Source organism: Hippoglossus stenolepis, chromosome 11 (assembly GCF_022539355.2).
Source record: "Hippoglossus stenolepis isolate QCI-W04-F060 chromosome 11, HSTE1.2, whole genome shotgun sequence".
Taxonomy (NCBI): domain Eukaryota; kingdom Metazoa; phylum Chordata; class Actinopteri; order Pleuronectiformes; family Pleuronectidae; genus Hippoglossus; species Hippoglossus stenolepis.
This window is the reverse complement of record NC_061493.1, coordinates 10364022-10380639: the sequence shown is the minus strand read 5'-3', so window position 1 is coordinate 10380639 and position 16618 is coordinate 10364022. Positions and strand designations below refer to the sequence as shown.

The window sequence follows — 16618 nt, the reverse complement described above, 5'->3', positions numbered from 1 at the left end:
TGTGTGTGTGTGTATATAAGAAAAAATCTATGATTCTTAAGATGTCATTATCAAACCTTCTTGACAAAGAACCAAACCTAACCAAACAAATAGACCTGGAATTGAGAAAATAAACTTTTTTTTGCACAAAATATATTCAGATCTTTTCTGTGTTGTTTATTCTGCAGAGTATTTTCATTTCGGCACTTAATGAAACAAATAAAGTCTCCACTGCTACTAGAGGTGATACTTTGAAAGGAATATATCTTAGCCTATTAGCTGTATTTCACAGTTTTATTTAACCATGGTCTCTATGAGTAGAAACTCCTATTAACGTTACTACTACTCAGCCGACTATCCACAGACCCTCATTCTTATATATTTAGAAAAAGAGTCAGGCTTGTCAATGTGCTGGCGGTTTCCTCAGCAGTGACAGTAAATCACATAGTAGCACTGCAATTAGTCCCTATGTCACCAAGCACCGAGAACCAAATATTTTGTGCAGACACAGATTAATGTCACTGTGCCACTGCATTTTGTAATATGATCAAATGTGTATTTTTAAATTTCTCATTCACACACACAGCTCCCTGCCTGCCTCCTTCTCCACCTCCTGCATCTTTTCCTTTTCCTTCAGATAGAAACACCTATCAGGATGAGCCTTTCAACCTTCACTCCCCCCCTCCTGCATTAAGCTTTGCACATTTTCAACAGTCAAACCTCATTTCACAGCGTGACGTCGACATGCTTGTAGAAACGGGAACTTTGAAGAGCCTCAGTATTCTCCATATTCTTCTAGGTGGCCCATCACTCACCATGAAATCCGGAAGATGGGTCCATAAATGGAAAAATGGCTGAAGTGGGTTGCTTTTAAAAGCTAAAATATGTGCTTTGAAGTAAGACAAAGTCCTGATGGGAAAGTCTGGCCGCTCGGCAGCCATCTTGGCAACACCACCAGGCAGCTATTTCTGGATAACAAGACCAGATTAAAATGCTTTTTTTCACGGTTATACTTCTCCTACACATGCACAAGGTTTCATGACATCACATCATTGATTTCTCGGAATAATTCATTAATCTTGATGGGAAGAGCCAAGCAAGGCAACCCTAACCCTAACCCCCAAAGGTTAAGAGATTCAAGTCTTAAAATACAGCCAAGTATTTTTGGTTTTCTTTAAGACTCATACCTTAGCTGAGCAGCTGCAGTTTTAGAACCAAAACATCCCATTTGAAACTGGGATGAGGCAAATGACCTCTTTTAGAAGTTACAAAAAAACTGACTCTTAATGTCACAGACACTCACAAGCTTAGAGAACTTCTAAGAAAATTTCAAAGATGAATTTTATGGTGAAACCAGACGCAATAAAACTCCAGAGAATTTGGTTTCTTTTCTCTTTTGCAAACAAAAAACACCCTGTTGTGACATCAAATAACACCCATGGGGTTCTGCAAACAGAGGAGGAGGGAGATGGCCAGTTGGTTCATAAGCCGTGTTTTCAAAACACACATTTCTCTTTCTGGCAGCTATGTGTGCATGTGTGTAGGTGTCCATGATGTGTGTCTAAGATCTCTTCTTACAACCTCCTTCAAAGAGTCACTGTTTACCTAAGAGGGGGGGAAAAGCCCACCTCTTCTCTCATAACACACACATGCAGAGAGACAGACAGTGGGAGTATTGGAACATAATCCAGAGTCTCCTGAGAACAAGGCACACTTTATTTAAATAACTAAACCCAAAGCATGCAGAGCCACATCCAAAGTGCTCTTCCTAAATGTCTCTCCCTCTCATATCCACTATACTGCACAGCTGCTTTACACAGACACAACAACCTCTTCGGCTCCACAACGAGACGGGATGTTGCTACAACTTTGAACTATTTAGTGCAGAACATGATAGTTAAACAGCCAAAGTACCACAGTGTTACCAGGCGGTTACCAATTGAATTGATCTGGCACCAGGTGGTTTCATGTTATACTGAGTAATACAGAGCTTCTCTCTTCTCACATACACTCAGATAGTACATCAGGGGCAATGTGAGGTTCTATAATCTGACATATGGAGTGGAGGAATCAAACCTCCCACCCTCCACACCAAGGTCCAAAACAAGGCTCATGTCTTTGTTACATGTGGTTAGTTTTGGTTTCACATTACAATTCAAGGGACGGCTGTTGTACAAAATAGATTGTACATCATGTTCTCATTACCTACACGAGCTGCGTAGAGAACTCACACTGCTAATGACAAATGGCATCTTTGCTGCTCAGCTTGAAAGAACTCAACAACATAGAATAGACAAAACATGTCTATAAAGAGATCAAACAGGGGTGAAATAATTCTGAAACAAAAACTGAAACCAGGATATAGATTTCCATAATCTCGTATCGCAACCCACTGCCACCACCAACTGAACTTTCGTTTTTTCATCAACAAACACATGAATACATGGAAAATGTATAAATCTTTCCAAAACCTGGGAGATGTGGCGGCATGTCATAATAAGGCTAGGCCTCCACAGTTGGTTTCCTATGGCAAATGTCATTTTATATTAAGAAAGTCTTGTCTTTTCTTCAACATTACATCACCATTGAGACCTTCACTACTCAGCCATGCTTATGTGTTTTTAGTGCAGTGTATGATACTCACGATCCAAGCCGTTGATGTACTTCATGCTTATCTCACAATGTCCCCACACAGCGCTGACAACGGGATACAACTTCTTGCCTTTGAGCCCTCGAAATGCCACTCCTAGATACTGTCCATCAAACATGAAGCTCAGCGTTCCTTCGTCCATGTCCAGAATCACTAGCAAAGAGTCCGGCAGAGTGAATGATTCCTCCGGCTCCAGGAAACAAGGGTAAGAGGGCAGCGAGCTGTGCCCCCGGTTCTTACTGTCATGGTAGAGCCGGTTACGTCCCAGATCCCAGCCCCAGGACTCACAGTCCGACCCCACCAGCGCTGTGTACCCAACAGAATGTAAAGGAGCTTCTGAGGTTGCCACACCAACTATAGCATGGGTGCCTCGTTGCCGGGTGGGCCAGTGGATCCTCCACACATGGAGACCCCTTGTGTATCCAACACGCCCCCGGATGCAGTCTGTGCTCTGAGCGACCGGGTGGCGATGAAATGTCAACTTATCCTCATCTTTGATGAAAATGTTGAGCGAGCGGTCATCGGGGTTCCATGCGTGACGGAGCTGAGTCTCTAGTCCAGAGCATGGCATGTCCAGAAGTAGATCCAACCTGGGAGGTTTGGAGAAATCTGGGCCCCTCAGCTCTGGGTGCTGCCGGCGATGAGCCAAGGGCCGGTAGGACGGGGAGCCACCGCTTTCCCCGCGACCGTCTACCGACTTAATTCCTCCAGAAATCTTCTGGCCCATGGCTACAATGGAAGGGCTGACAGAAGGAAGGGGGAGGAAGGGGGAGTGTGGTGTTTGAGCAGGTGGGTGCTGCGCTGAGTGAAGCTTGACGTTACCTCATCAATGCGGTGGAGCTGGGAGAGAGTTCCTAACTGGAGAGTGGTGGAGGGTGATGAAGGAGGAGGTGATGAATGAAAGATGAGCGCGATCTGTTTTCATGCCACAAATGTCTTCAGAGAGACCGAGTGGGTGCCACACCTGTTGAGAGAAGGAACAGAGAAAAGAAGATTAGAAAACTGGCATTAACTCATTTACCACTAGTTTTCAGACTAAAGTCAGAAATTAACTATAAAAAGAACAAGAGATGCACAGAGAGATGATGACTGAAAAATAAGAGAGAGAGAGAAGACTGTTGGCAAAATGACTTTTTTCACAGATTTTGTGTGGCTTTGTTTTGATAGGAATAAAACAATGGACAGAATGAAAAGCATACACACACACACACACACACACACACAGCCGTAAATACACACAAATTACGCACATTTCCTCTGACTCATCCTCCCAACCAACTCATGTGCCAATACCAATACATGCACGCTCCCCTCCAAACATTCCCCGGTTGTGCAACATTGCCCAGATCTGATGCTGGAGCTCTCTCTGTTTGGTAATCTAATTTTAATGAGTATCGCCTGAGTTTGCAGAAATATCAACACGACGGGAGAAAAAACAAAGAGACCAGGTATTCATTTGTCTACAATTCTGTGTGTAGCAGTACAAAAAGTAAGATTGACTTAAGCTAAGCCTCACTTGACAGAAATCATGCGTTAGTATGACAGATAGTAGCAACCAGTGTGTGTTCTGTCATCTACAGAACTGTTCATGTTCTTTCACGACAAACCCTGTTTCTTATAATAAATAACCATAGTTGATATTGGGATTTAGTATCATTTTCTGTTTAGTTTTTTGTGTGGGTGTTTTAGTTTTGTTTTTCATCAGCTTCCATTTAGGGTCATATGTGGCACTGTGATAAAAAGAACAGATCATGACTGTTTTGTGTGTTTTAACTGACGTAAAGCGATCTCTTCCAGGAACAGCAGCTTCCTGTTCACAGAACAAGAGACAGTCAAACCTCAGACAGACCGGGAGGTGGATGAGGAAACTATCCACATGCACAAGCCGCATTATTGTTACGCGTGCGCTGAACTACTTCTGGTAAACCTGACTCATACCTTGATAGGAGTGATGCATGGATTATTGATCAACACTGCACTGCCTATAAGTGAAAGTATAAAAGACAAACTTTCAATCTACACATGAATACATTAAACCAAATACAAAAGATACATTTAAAACAAACTCCACTGTTTGTATTTCTCTGACATGTCAAGTGCAGTGAGGTCATTATAAAAAAACATGTTTATATTTTTAACCAGGTGCTGATGACAGAAGCAAACATATTCCCATCAAGGCAGTCAGCAACCGCAGAGTGAGGCCATGGTGTCAATCTGTGTGAAGTTTCTCATACGCACGCACACACACACTTCTGTTTCATTCTGACTGTTAGCATTTTCCTCCCTCGCTCTCTTTCTCGCTATCTCTCACTGTGAATGAGGTCATTGCAGCTGGCAGCCAATATGTGCCACGGCTCAGCCGGTCCTCAGCACGAGAGGGGTCAGTGCTCGGACTAATAGAAATACACACACACACACACACACACACATGGACAGCTGTCTCACTGTGTGTCATGACGGCTGGCAGGTGGGTTTAGGCTGGACCCTGCATGGAAGTTTCCCCGAGTCATCTCTGCCAAACTTCAGCCAAAGAAAGCACGATTTACACTTTACAAACTCCCAGTGTGTGTTTGTGTGTGTGTGTGTGTGTGTGTGTGTGTGTGTGTGTGTGTGTGTGTGTGTGTGTGTGTGTGTGTGTGTGTGTGTGTGTGTGTGTGTGTGTGTGTGTTTCAGCTGGCACCGCATGTGGATGACAATCTGGCATCACTGACTGTCATCAAGGAGGCACTTGACCTCGGACCCCGTGTCGTCCCGGTCATCGTTGCGTAGTAACATCTCAAGAGGCCGGTGGTGGGCTGTTGCCGTGTTTGCTGCTGCGAATAGCGGCAACATGCTTCCACCATCTGTTGTTTACTCTCCCTCACTCCCTCCATCTCTCTCTTCTTCTACAGCCAACTCATTTAGGAACAACCGCACTTGCTCGCCCTCCCCTCATCTGTAGTTTCCGCTGAGTTAGACAGGTATGGAGGAGACAGAAGATTGCATGGTGTCACGCACATGTGCAAAGACACACACACACACACACACACACACACACACACACACACACACACACACACACACACACACACACACACACACACACACACACACACACACACACACACACACACACACACACACACACACACACACACACACACAGCAAGTGTTGCTATGATTTACAGCAGCGACTAATTATCATTTTTATTACCTGCAAATTAAATTCTCTTCTTGATTAACCGATTCATCATTTGGTCTTGGGAAGAAAATTGTGAAGAATTACCACATAGAAAATCTCACTTAATTTGTCCAACGAACAATAAAGAAAATGAGAATGTACATTAGCTCTCATGAGTTAGTTCTGTCGATCAACTTATTGACTTTTTGTCTCCTCTGTACTATGATCTTCCAATAAGTAACGTCAAAACAGAAACTACATGTATATTAAAATCATTGTCTAAATGTGGAAATAGATTGCATGAGGAGACAGAAAGGGAACATATGGACAGCAGTGTGCACCTGGTGTGTGGGCTGGCTTCATCTGGCTTCTCCTGCTGCACAACTAACAAGCTCCAGTAACTACACTGCGGGTGTGTGTGTGTCTAACATCTTAAAAGACTAAGACACAGCGTGTGTGTGTGTGTGTGTGTGTGTGTGTGTGCCTGCTGACCGTCTCTCTCTAAAACTGTCCAACGAGCTTTGACTGGGCAGTCAGACTTTGAAGTCACACACACACACACACACACACACACACACACACACTCACTCACTCACTTGAAACTGCTTAGGAAGCTCAGAGAACACACCAGAGATGTATGTGGGCTTTTCTCGCAAAAAATCCTGTTGAGGATCTAAAGCTCTGTGTCTAAATATGGACTTATGACCAACAGAAACCAGGTTTTCTAGGTTATGTTGAGCAGTATGTAGTGTACGGTTATGACTGCTTGTTATTGTTTAAGTGGGCCAAACAAGGACAACCAGTGACCTTCAAGGCCCCAGAGAATCAGGACTATTAGCTCCACAGACATCCCACCTCCATGTACTGTTTCCTCTCATCTAATTCTTGGCCAGAAAGCTAATAAACATCAGTGTTTCCCATTAATTACCTAAACCAGGAGTGGGGAACAATCAGTCTCTGAGCAAAAGAAGCAGCTCAGAAGAGAAAGGTTCTTAGAAAGGTTTTTCTATGTGACAAAAGAAAACCACATAAAATAGTTGGACAAAGTCAGGGTGGACACAACGCAGTAGCTCCTAACCCCAAACCCTAACCCTAACCCATGCAAACTGTCATGAATTGGAGCTCTTTCCAAGAGATATGGACAAATATTCCTCCGTTGAAGTGATGACAAAGGCCATTCTCGAGCATCATTACAGCTGCAAACATGATGAACTGCATAAGTGGCAAGGACAAATGTGCTTGGATTAAGTCAATGCTCTTCAGTGGAGTATGTGTGCTCAACAGGCAGCTTTTACACGACCACACTCTGACATTGATGATGATATGCAGGCAAGTTTTTCAGAAAGTCTGCAAAAGCATGCACATCCAAACTGGATAAGCACTAGGTGCTTGGCAGAAGCTACGAAAGGCAGAAGACAAGAAATGTCTGCAAACCAGTTGATGCTCCCACAAACGTTTATTACCTCCCAAGTAACATCTCAGACCAGCGCGCAGGCAGGTTTTGCATGAGCAGGTCAATATCTAAGAAGCTGAAACCTCATTCAGAAGGAGAAATCGGGAAGGAGTCCCTTGTTAGAAATTGTTTGATATTGGATCACTGCCAAGTTTGATATGAGAAAAGGATTGCCGTCTTTGCAAGGCATGCGTGATGCGGCAAGTGCAACTGTAACACTTTTCATTTTCCTGCTCTGAAAGAACAAACGGCTGCTCTGACATCTGAATATGCCAGAGAGTTTGCAAATGCCTTCAGTCATTTGACGAGAGCTTTCAGGACATGAAAAGTAAACAAAAGGCACTGAACATATTTGCATGCTGTTTAATGTGGCAGCAGCTGATGTGCACGACATCAAACCTCCCCCCAGGCAGCTACCACCACAGATAGTAGGGATAGAGGCATATTCCCCAAAATGTCACAGCATTCATTTGAAGGAATTGTATTCTTGTTCGAGAAAAAAAGTTAGTGACCTGCAACAAAACCTGTCTCAATATCAGCCAAACTTTGTGACTTGCCCCCAGGGCCATTGAGACACCAGGCGCTGTCACGCAATTAAACATTTGATGAGCTGCAAGTAAAACATTGAATGTTTCTGTTTCAGTTATCACGTTTCATCCTGACATAGTGAGGTGTCTGGCTGTGTCTATGTGACTTTTAACGTACAATATGCAACCTCGGGCCACTAGGGGTCGTGGGAGTTGTTGTCTTCACCGCCATTGCCAATAACAATCTATCTGATGCGACTCAGGCGCAAATCATGTTCACGCATGAGGTAATGTATTAATGTTTTATTAACGTTACACAGAAATCAGTAACGAACAATCATGATCCATTAACAGTCACCAATACAAACAGTGAAGGGGAAAAACTGCCCACTGGCTAACTGGCTAGCAGTGTGTTCTTCCTTGATCATACATTGTTTGCCCCAGAAGTTATATCAGAGACAGATAAAGCCACGGGTAACACAATTAAATGAAACCTCCTGTTTCTCTAGGTTTTGAAAATTGTTGGAAACCTTTTGGATAATGTAAGTACACACGTCAACAAATTATATAACAACGGTCTAGTGTTTTTCGACATTAGAATTGTTACATATTATTTCTTGAAGTAAAGAGCTATAAACTTAAGGTTAAAGTTAATTTAAAAACGTCTCTCTTGCCGATTGGCCAAGCTCGAAATTCAACATGGAAAGCCGCAGAACTCTACTAACAAGGAAACCATTTAAAACAGCAAAGGCCAAGCTAATTTTATCTGCCTCATTATAACAGATTGATTGTAGCGTTTTACTCATCCCTCTCCTCTTGTTTTGCCTTTCTACACAAAGACTTTTGCTCGTGGGCCTAAACATAGACCATATCACTTCATCCCCACCATTACATAACTGATTTTAAAACCACTGCGACCTTATTTGAACTTTAACTGTCATGTTCATTTACATCCACTTTGCCTCGATTCCGATGACGTCTGAGAAATGAATCACAAAGTGGTCACTTCTTCCACTTTCCAATCCTGGGGGGGACAAATGGGCAACATATTGTATAAAAAGCAGTGCTCGCATTCAACACACACACACACACACACACACACACACAAACACACACTTACTGTATATCTCTTCATAGCAAACAGCTGTACCCACCATATTAAACAAACTACCATCCTCTCTAGATTGCTGACATTCATTCCTGGGCACAGAGGTAGACATAAACTGTGCCGTCTGGATCCTAACATGATGTCAAAATACAGACAGGGACTCCAGAGTGCGACTTTAGACTCATCTTAGAGCTGATGAGAAGAAGCAGTCCACTCACCGCTCTTTTATTAATCCTCCTCCTCTATCTCACCAGTTTTCTACACCCTTTCTCGCTCATCTTTCTGCTGCTTTCTTTTCTGTCCTCCTCTCCATTTCTCTCAGTATGTCTGTCTCTCTGCCTTACTGTACAAGTAAGTCCATGGATACTACAGCAGAGCTGACATCCTATCAACTGCTCTCTGGGGCCTGCCATCAAATGCCACGCCAAATGCCCCAGCGTCTACCAGGCGGCTATCAATGCAAGCTCAGCATGCAGGAAAAGCAAAGTCTGCAAAACACAGAACACAAAAAAATTCATACGCATCTGCATTATTATATATATTACTCACTGACGGCCACCAACTCCATGGTAAGAAATGAAATCAACTATGTATGTGTTGTGGAGGAAATGACCTTCATACACAAGTGGATAGTTGCCTTTGCCGTGATTTCCCTGATGCATCACTTTTGTGTATATTCCCACTTGAGTAGCTCCCTCTTTCTTCCATCAGTCTGAACTCTTTTGCGAAATAATTCCAGTCATCGTCTCCCTAATGAATCACGTTGCCTCCTACACATCTTCCCCCTCTCATGGCATTAACCTGCTCTTGAAATTGAACAATTCCAGTGAAAACTTCCCCCGCTCTTTGTCTTGAATACTGAACTTCCATTGTTGGTGATTGAGGAAATGAAAGTTATTAGTTCCCTTAAATAATATAGAAATGTATTTTAACTGATTGACACACACAAGATATATGAGCACACACTTAGGAGCTCTGTGCTGCTAACTTCTTATATTTCCCTCATTCCTGATGTGACACCTTAAAATCCATGGTGCCCTAAGGGGAGACCATTAGTGCTACAGTGATGGAGCACACCTTAACGGAAACCTATTAATCTGTCTCTCACACATATATGGATACACAGACACACACACACACACACACACACACACACCTGTGTATATATGGCCTTGGCGGTGCCATCAATAAAGCTCTCTGGAATTGCATGAGATTCAGGAGGCAGATTAACAACCCCCGGCAGTAATGAAACTGAATCAAATGCTGCCTGAATATGAGGCGCTGCCTCTGCATCATTCACTAAACCTGCTTTCGCAAGAGTGTGATGAAATGTCCCACACTCGTACATTATGACATCTGACATGGCATTTCAAATGGTAATTTTCCTTGGAATGGAGTGGATGGTTGTAGAGAGAAGGAGGTTGAGTAACTGAAAGTCATAAAACTTTACTGATAGTCCGTTTAAGTTATTTATTAAGATATAATTTAACACCAACCTCTTCAATAACTGATTGAGGACCAACTGTACATAAAACCAAAACAAATCAATCTCCACCTGGTGGTCGGCTGCAATATAGGTCATAAACCGGCTCCTCCATGTTAGTGGATGGGACATGGACCAAAAAAAGGTTTTCTGTCATTTTAGATATTTCTCATCAGAATGATGCTTGTTCACGTTTTTTTGGAGTATGTTTGGTTTTAATTAGTCATTTGATGCTATAAAAACAGGGTGAAACATCCTGATTGGCAGCTGAGACTGACTCAATACCATAGCTCCATCCCCTGATCGCTACTGTGCACACTGTAACTCCGAATGTGCAAGCTGGCAGCGTTGTCTATCTTTACATACAGTCTATGCAACAATAGAGGGTCATTGCTCCTTGTGTGACTAAAAATGATAAACCTTCATGAGCCTTTATTTGCTTTTCTCTGTGTTGTAAATTGACCATATTTGGGTTGTAGATGGGAGGTCAAACAATCAAGCATTTTAAAGTCATCAATTTGGGCTCTGATGGTGTGAGAAGTGCTTTTTACCTCTATTTCATGACATTTTAAAGACTAAACATTTCATCGAAATTACAGATTCTCTGTGACTCACACACACTCATGTTTTATGATTAAGGCACTTGTCTCTCTCACAAAGGTGTTCTCCAGAATTTCTCTGTGCAAAGTGGAACATAAGCTGTGCCAGGACATTTGACATGGAGAAGCACATCCACACACACACACACACACACACACACACACACACACACACACACACACACACACACACACACACACACACACACACACACACACACACACACACACACACACACACACACACACACACACACACACACACACACACACACACAGCGTGACACCAAGACAACTCCCGACTGTTCTCAAATTACAACCAGAGAAAGAGAGAAAAGAAATTACAAACAGTGGCTGAACAGAGCGATTATTTAAATGAAGGGACTAACTCAAAATAGGCAGAGGCTGTGCTGGAGAAAGGTTTTGTGGATTTGAGTGAAATAAGAGCGAGAGAGAACACAAACAATAGAAGAGATGGCGAGGGAGAGAAAGAGAAACGGGTCAGCAGCTGACAAAACAAAAGGATAAAGTCAGAAAGGGGAGCTGCTATCTCTCTATCCCAGGATGGACCACACAAATACACCCCCCCACCCCAATCCACAGACTAAACACAGCACAGTGAAAAGAGGCTACTGCAGCCGGCGCAGGAGTGAGCCGTCAGATTAGGGGTGTTTGTAACATATAGACAAACAGTGTGTTCAAAAATAGAAAGAAGGATCTATCCTATTATTGTGAGTGAGCGGGGGGGAAATCCTACGGTAGCTTATCCCAGAACCCTCCACTCTCTTTATCTCTACTGAACAAAAGCAGACACACACACACACACACACACACACTCACTCACTCACTCACACACACACACAGACACACACTCACTCACACACAAACACTTACACAGGGGTATCCCAGTTGGCCAGCTGGGGCCTCGAGACCATTAAGGAAATTAAAGGTGACAGAAGATGAGGGAGAGGAGGGAGGGAGGGAGGAGGAGAGGCTGAGTGCACGGCAGCATCCACTGGAGAAAAATATGCTCCAGAGTGAATCGTCACAAAGGTTAACAGCAGCAGAGAGAGGGCTGAGCTGCCCTAATGTAAACAGAATAATAAACTCCTCACACTCACAGCTACTTTAACCCAGAGGCGTGGATCAAATATCACTGTCGGAAAACACACCGCATCACATGTGGCCGTGCAGTTAGTCCACTTCTTCCACTCGCGTTCCTGAAATAGCAACAATCTCTTTCACAGGAGACACACAAGAACTCCAGCGGTGACACACTACACCTTGTGAACAGCACAACGGATGGAGCCGCTCACAGTGAATCCCCGGCGTCTTGTCTCATGTCTCTGAGCGTGAATCCATCCAGCCAGAGTCCATGTTCAGATCCAGACTGCAGCCAAAGAACACAGCCTGAACTCCTCCAGCCAGCCGCTGGCAGCGAGAGAGAAAAAGTGCGAGCAGAAAGGAGGAAGAGGAGACCAGATCAGCCAGCGAGTGAGTCTGAGACAGAAAGAGAGAGACTCCCTCTTTCCTCAGAGGGCTGCCCACCCTTTCTCTCCCTCCTCCTCCCTTGTTCCCTCCCTCTTTTCCCTCCCTGGAGCTTATCTGTCCTGAGGCTTCACTTCTTCCTCACCCCCCTGTCCTCCCTCCAACTCTTAAGTGCGTGTTTCCACGGAAGCGTCGTCACGGCCGCTGACAACTACAGCTGAGAGCAGACTTTCAGTCCCACTTTCAGTTCCCCTCTTCAGTCTCTCAGACGGAGAGAGAGAGAGAGAGAGAGAAAGCGAGATAGAGACATGAAGGGCGGAAAGCCGATCCCCTCTGATCTCATCAAGCAAAGTTACCAACAGCAACCACACAGACAGACGGACAGGCAGGCAGACAGGCAGGCATGGGAGAGAATCACCCGGTTCTCCACTCCTCCATACCTCCCCCCTTCCTGACTCTCCTCTCCTTACAAAGAGCTCACACGGAGCCAACCAACAAAACCAAACCAACACTACCCCCTCTCTCCAACACACACACACACACACACACACACACACACACACACACACACACACACACACACACACACACACACACACACACACACACACACACACACACACACACACACACACACACACACACACACACCGTGCACTTTTTAGTCCTTAAGGTGAGTAACGGAAGTCATTTTAAGGTTAAAGTTCAAAAATACAAATATCCCAGAAGAACAGTCCTTTGTTAAGAAGTAATAGAGAGAAAAGGGTCTTTCATCGTGAGGTTTTTGTTGCCGGGTACAAACTGTTCCTGTTTCCCCACTTAACATTTCTGCAATTAACCTGACATCCTGTCCTGTCTGGGCGAGGACCTGCACTGTTTTGTTCTGCTCTCTGTTCTTTCCTGTCGTCATGTTGGGTATTTGCCCGCATCTGAACATTACTGCATAACTTGGCTCTGAGGTGATGTGATGACTAAGTTCATTTATCATCCTTTTCCCGCAGCTACATCAGTCATTCACAAAGTTGGGGAGGTGAGGACAGCATTTGGAAAAGCACATGCTCGCTAGCTCGCACTCACTCTCTCTCACTCTCTCTCTGTTTCTCTCTCTCTCTGTTTCTCTCTCTCAACTAGAGCTTTTCATCTCCATGTGGCATTTAAAAACAAAGCCACAGAAACGTGAACATATGCTTGCACGCTCACACATACACCAACACTCTCTGTAGTTTACGGCCACATCTGCATGCTTTTTTTTTGTTGAATGCAGACACATACAGTTACAGTGGTGAGACAGACATCAGTGTCTGCAGTCAGGCCCAGCCAGCTGACTTCCTGTATAGACTTCCTTTTCCCAGGGCTGGGACCATCAGGGAACCAAACTCCGCAACACCACCTCTCCCACTTTACCATGACATCACATGTCCGCTGAGGCATTCAAATGTAATACGCAGTCAGGGAGAGTTGCAGGAGTTGTGGTACGTGCCGGACTATTTCTCAGCCAGGACCAGTAAAATCTGGTCTCCGCAGGCTGGTAATCGTTGAGAGCCAAGAAACGAACTGACTCATAATCTTTAATAAAATGCTGAGTTGTTATATTTTTATGCATTTTTTTTTTGTGAGGATAAAAACTAACTAAATTTATGATGGTAATTAGTGAGATTCAGAGTTGCTGCAAGTTAGATTCAGTAATTTTAAAAATCCAGGATAGCGGTTTCTGGTGTTTGTGCTAAGCTACGCTAACCGCGTACTGGAGGTATTTCACAGACAGACATTAAAGGACCTGTGTGAACATGCGATGATATATCTGAAGAGATAATTCGGGTCACAATGTTCTGGCTGAATCCGTCCTAGCCCAGATAGAGAACTAACCGAGCCTGACCTGAACCCAACAGTCATTGGTACTGATGTTTTTCCAGATTACATGTACGACCAGTGTAAACAATCAAAGTGAGCCAATGTGACCAAACCAGAATATGATTTTAAATTTTTTGTGTGAACCCAGCCAAAGGCCTCGACCGGGTATCCACACTCTTGATAAACATGCCTTTGATTTTCCCATCTAGTAATCTCATCTGGCTTTCAAAGATGTTGATGGAATGTATTTGTACGTGCAAATTGCATTGTGTAAATGTATAATGTATGTCTAAGTTTCTTACAATCTGGACATTTTTAAGATGTAAAAAGAAAAGTAAAACAGCATGTATGTACTAGACTTAAAACACAGATGTTCACGTACAAACAAAATTAAATATACAGAAAATCAGTCAATTGGCCTCATTCAGACTGAGAGCTGGAAAAGTGAAATGTGTCGATCTGTACAAACACACACGGGCAGTATGGATCACCTGAAGCAGACATGTGGGTTAGACTCGTAACCTTTTACCCCCCTCAACACACATAAGCACGCTCGCGCACACACGCGCACACAAACACACACCCTCGCGGACACACACATACACACACTTCAACCTCCTATCTGACTCATTATTCTCGACCGCAGCTGCGGTCAGTGCTTTTGAATGTGAGCAGTCAGTGTAGGATTAACATAATACACACAGGTAGGGAGGAGGGGTGAGGGGGGGGTTCTGAATTGATGTTAGAAATCTGACAAAGATTCTGAGGCCCAGGAAGTCACGCTGCTGTGACGGCAAATTCAGATTTTATGGTTTGGGGGAAATATTTCACTGATGATTATATCTGTGAAATAAGGGTTTACTCTTTTTTTTTTTGTAAGTGATGCCCTATTGGGGATTTGAAGCATTTCTTAGCACATGAAATATGTTTTAATTCTTGCTTGTTTACACTAGTTTAATTGCTGTAATCCTATCACTTCCATTGTGTAATCCTGCTTCCTGCAGAAATCCATCAAGGCCAATTAAATGTGGTAGCTTCCAAGTCCTATAGGATTGTGGAAGCCTGGAGCATGAGACACGATGGGATCAGCATTTAAGAAACGTTAAGTCTCAAGTACAAATGACTACATCCTCAGGTTTATGTAATTGTTTTACTACAAATGTATAGTTTAATTTACATGTAGAATATAAGCCTCCCAATTCTGATGGATTAGGGCCTTTTCCAGGGTTTAATTTTGGGAGGCTTTGCTTCAAACCAGTGATCACCAAAATTGAAAGAATGCAATTTTCCTGATAAAAAAAACCCAATTACATGTAAAAGATAGAGTCCTCGGTTTATCTGACCATTTTAATGCTTTGTATATCCGTTTATTTGATTATGAATACACTTGAAATCTTCAGTTTAAGTTTAATAACTGTGTATTGTGTCTTATTATTTGTGCACAGAGAAAAGTTGTAGTAGTAGTAGTAGTAAAAAATATATTTTTTCTTGTTTTTGTGTAGTATGTTACATGTAATATTTCTAAACCATTTTCTGCATTTGACAGTCAGTATCCATTTGTGTTTCTACAACCATATTTAGACATGAACTACGTAAAATTGGCACCAGATAGTTTTCCAAGTTTGCCTTGTCTAACATCCTCATAACAGCAGGAAAATCTCCAGAACGTTCAAGCATGCAGGAGGCAGGACATGACATATTCAGAAATCCCGTTTTTGCAGGACATCGCCACACACTGGCATCGGACCTTAGCATCAAAACGCTCTCAAATCTCGTTCGCTTTCCAAGTTGACATCTTCGTTGGCGTTTTCTATGTGCATGTAACCTCTTTTTTTTTGCTCAATTTGAGAAGTTTTGCATCCATCAAGTGTCAAAAACATCATCAATACACCCACTCGCTTGCCGTGACGTTTCTGGACATTTTCCTGCTGCATTCTTGGGCTTGCTTGGACAATTTCTGAGATTTTACATGGGAAAGTTACAGAAAATATCTTGAGCAGCTGATTAGTGGTCTCACATACAGCCCCTCCAGAAAACAAATCAGGAAAATGTCTGGACTTCAGTGCACTTATATCAGTTCACTGCTGCATCAATTTAAAAAAAACGACTGTACATTTCTAAGCTATTCTACAGCCTAATAAAGGGCTTCAACCCTACGTCTATCATCCTGAATGAGAATCTACAGATAAAGGTTCAAACAGAGGATGGAATCTGTGGTTCTTCCCCCATCATCTCAGCTGGACCCTGCCATAAATTGCCCCCTGATTTTCTACCTCAAGGCACATTCACACTTAAGGGACCCCATGGGGTCTGGGGACAT

At 43.3% G+C, this 16618-nt stretch overlaps 1 protein-coding gene across 4 annotated transcripts in view; it reads right to left on the bottom strand.

Annotated features, from left to right (window-relative positions):
- LOC118117680 (SPRY domain-containing SOCS box protein 4) overlaps positions 1-16618 on the bottom strand; it is a 75921-nt gene that overhangs the window by 35739 nt on the left and 23564 nt on the right. The window contains exons 1-2 of one of the 4 annotated variants that reach the window (XM_035170121.2): positions 12243-12881; positions 2624-3593 (exon numbers count right to left, since the gene is read on the bottom strand). In XM_035170121.2, the coding sequence (XP_035026012.1) occupies positions 2624-3356 (733 nt within the window). In that variant the 5' untranslated portion in view covers positions 3357-3593; positions 12243-12881. Of the gene's footprint in view, positions 1-2623; positions 3594-12080; positions 12218-12242; positions 12882-16618 lie in introns of those variants that run through there. The other 3 variants (XM_035170122.2, XM_035170123.2, XM_035170120.2) reach the window with 3 other exon arrangements.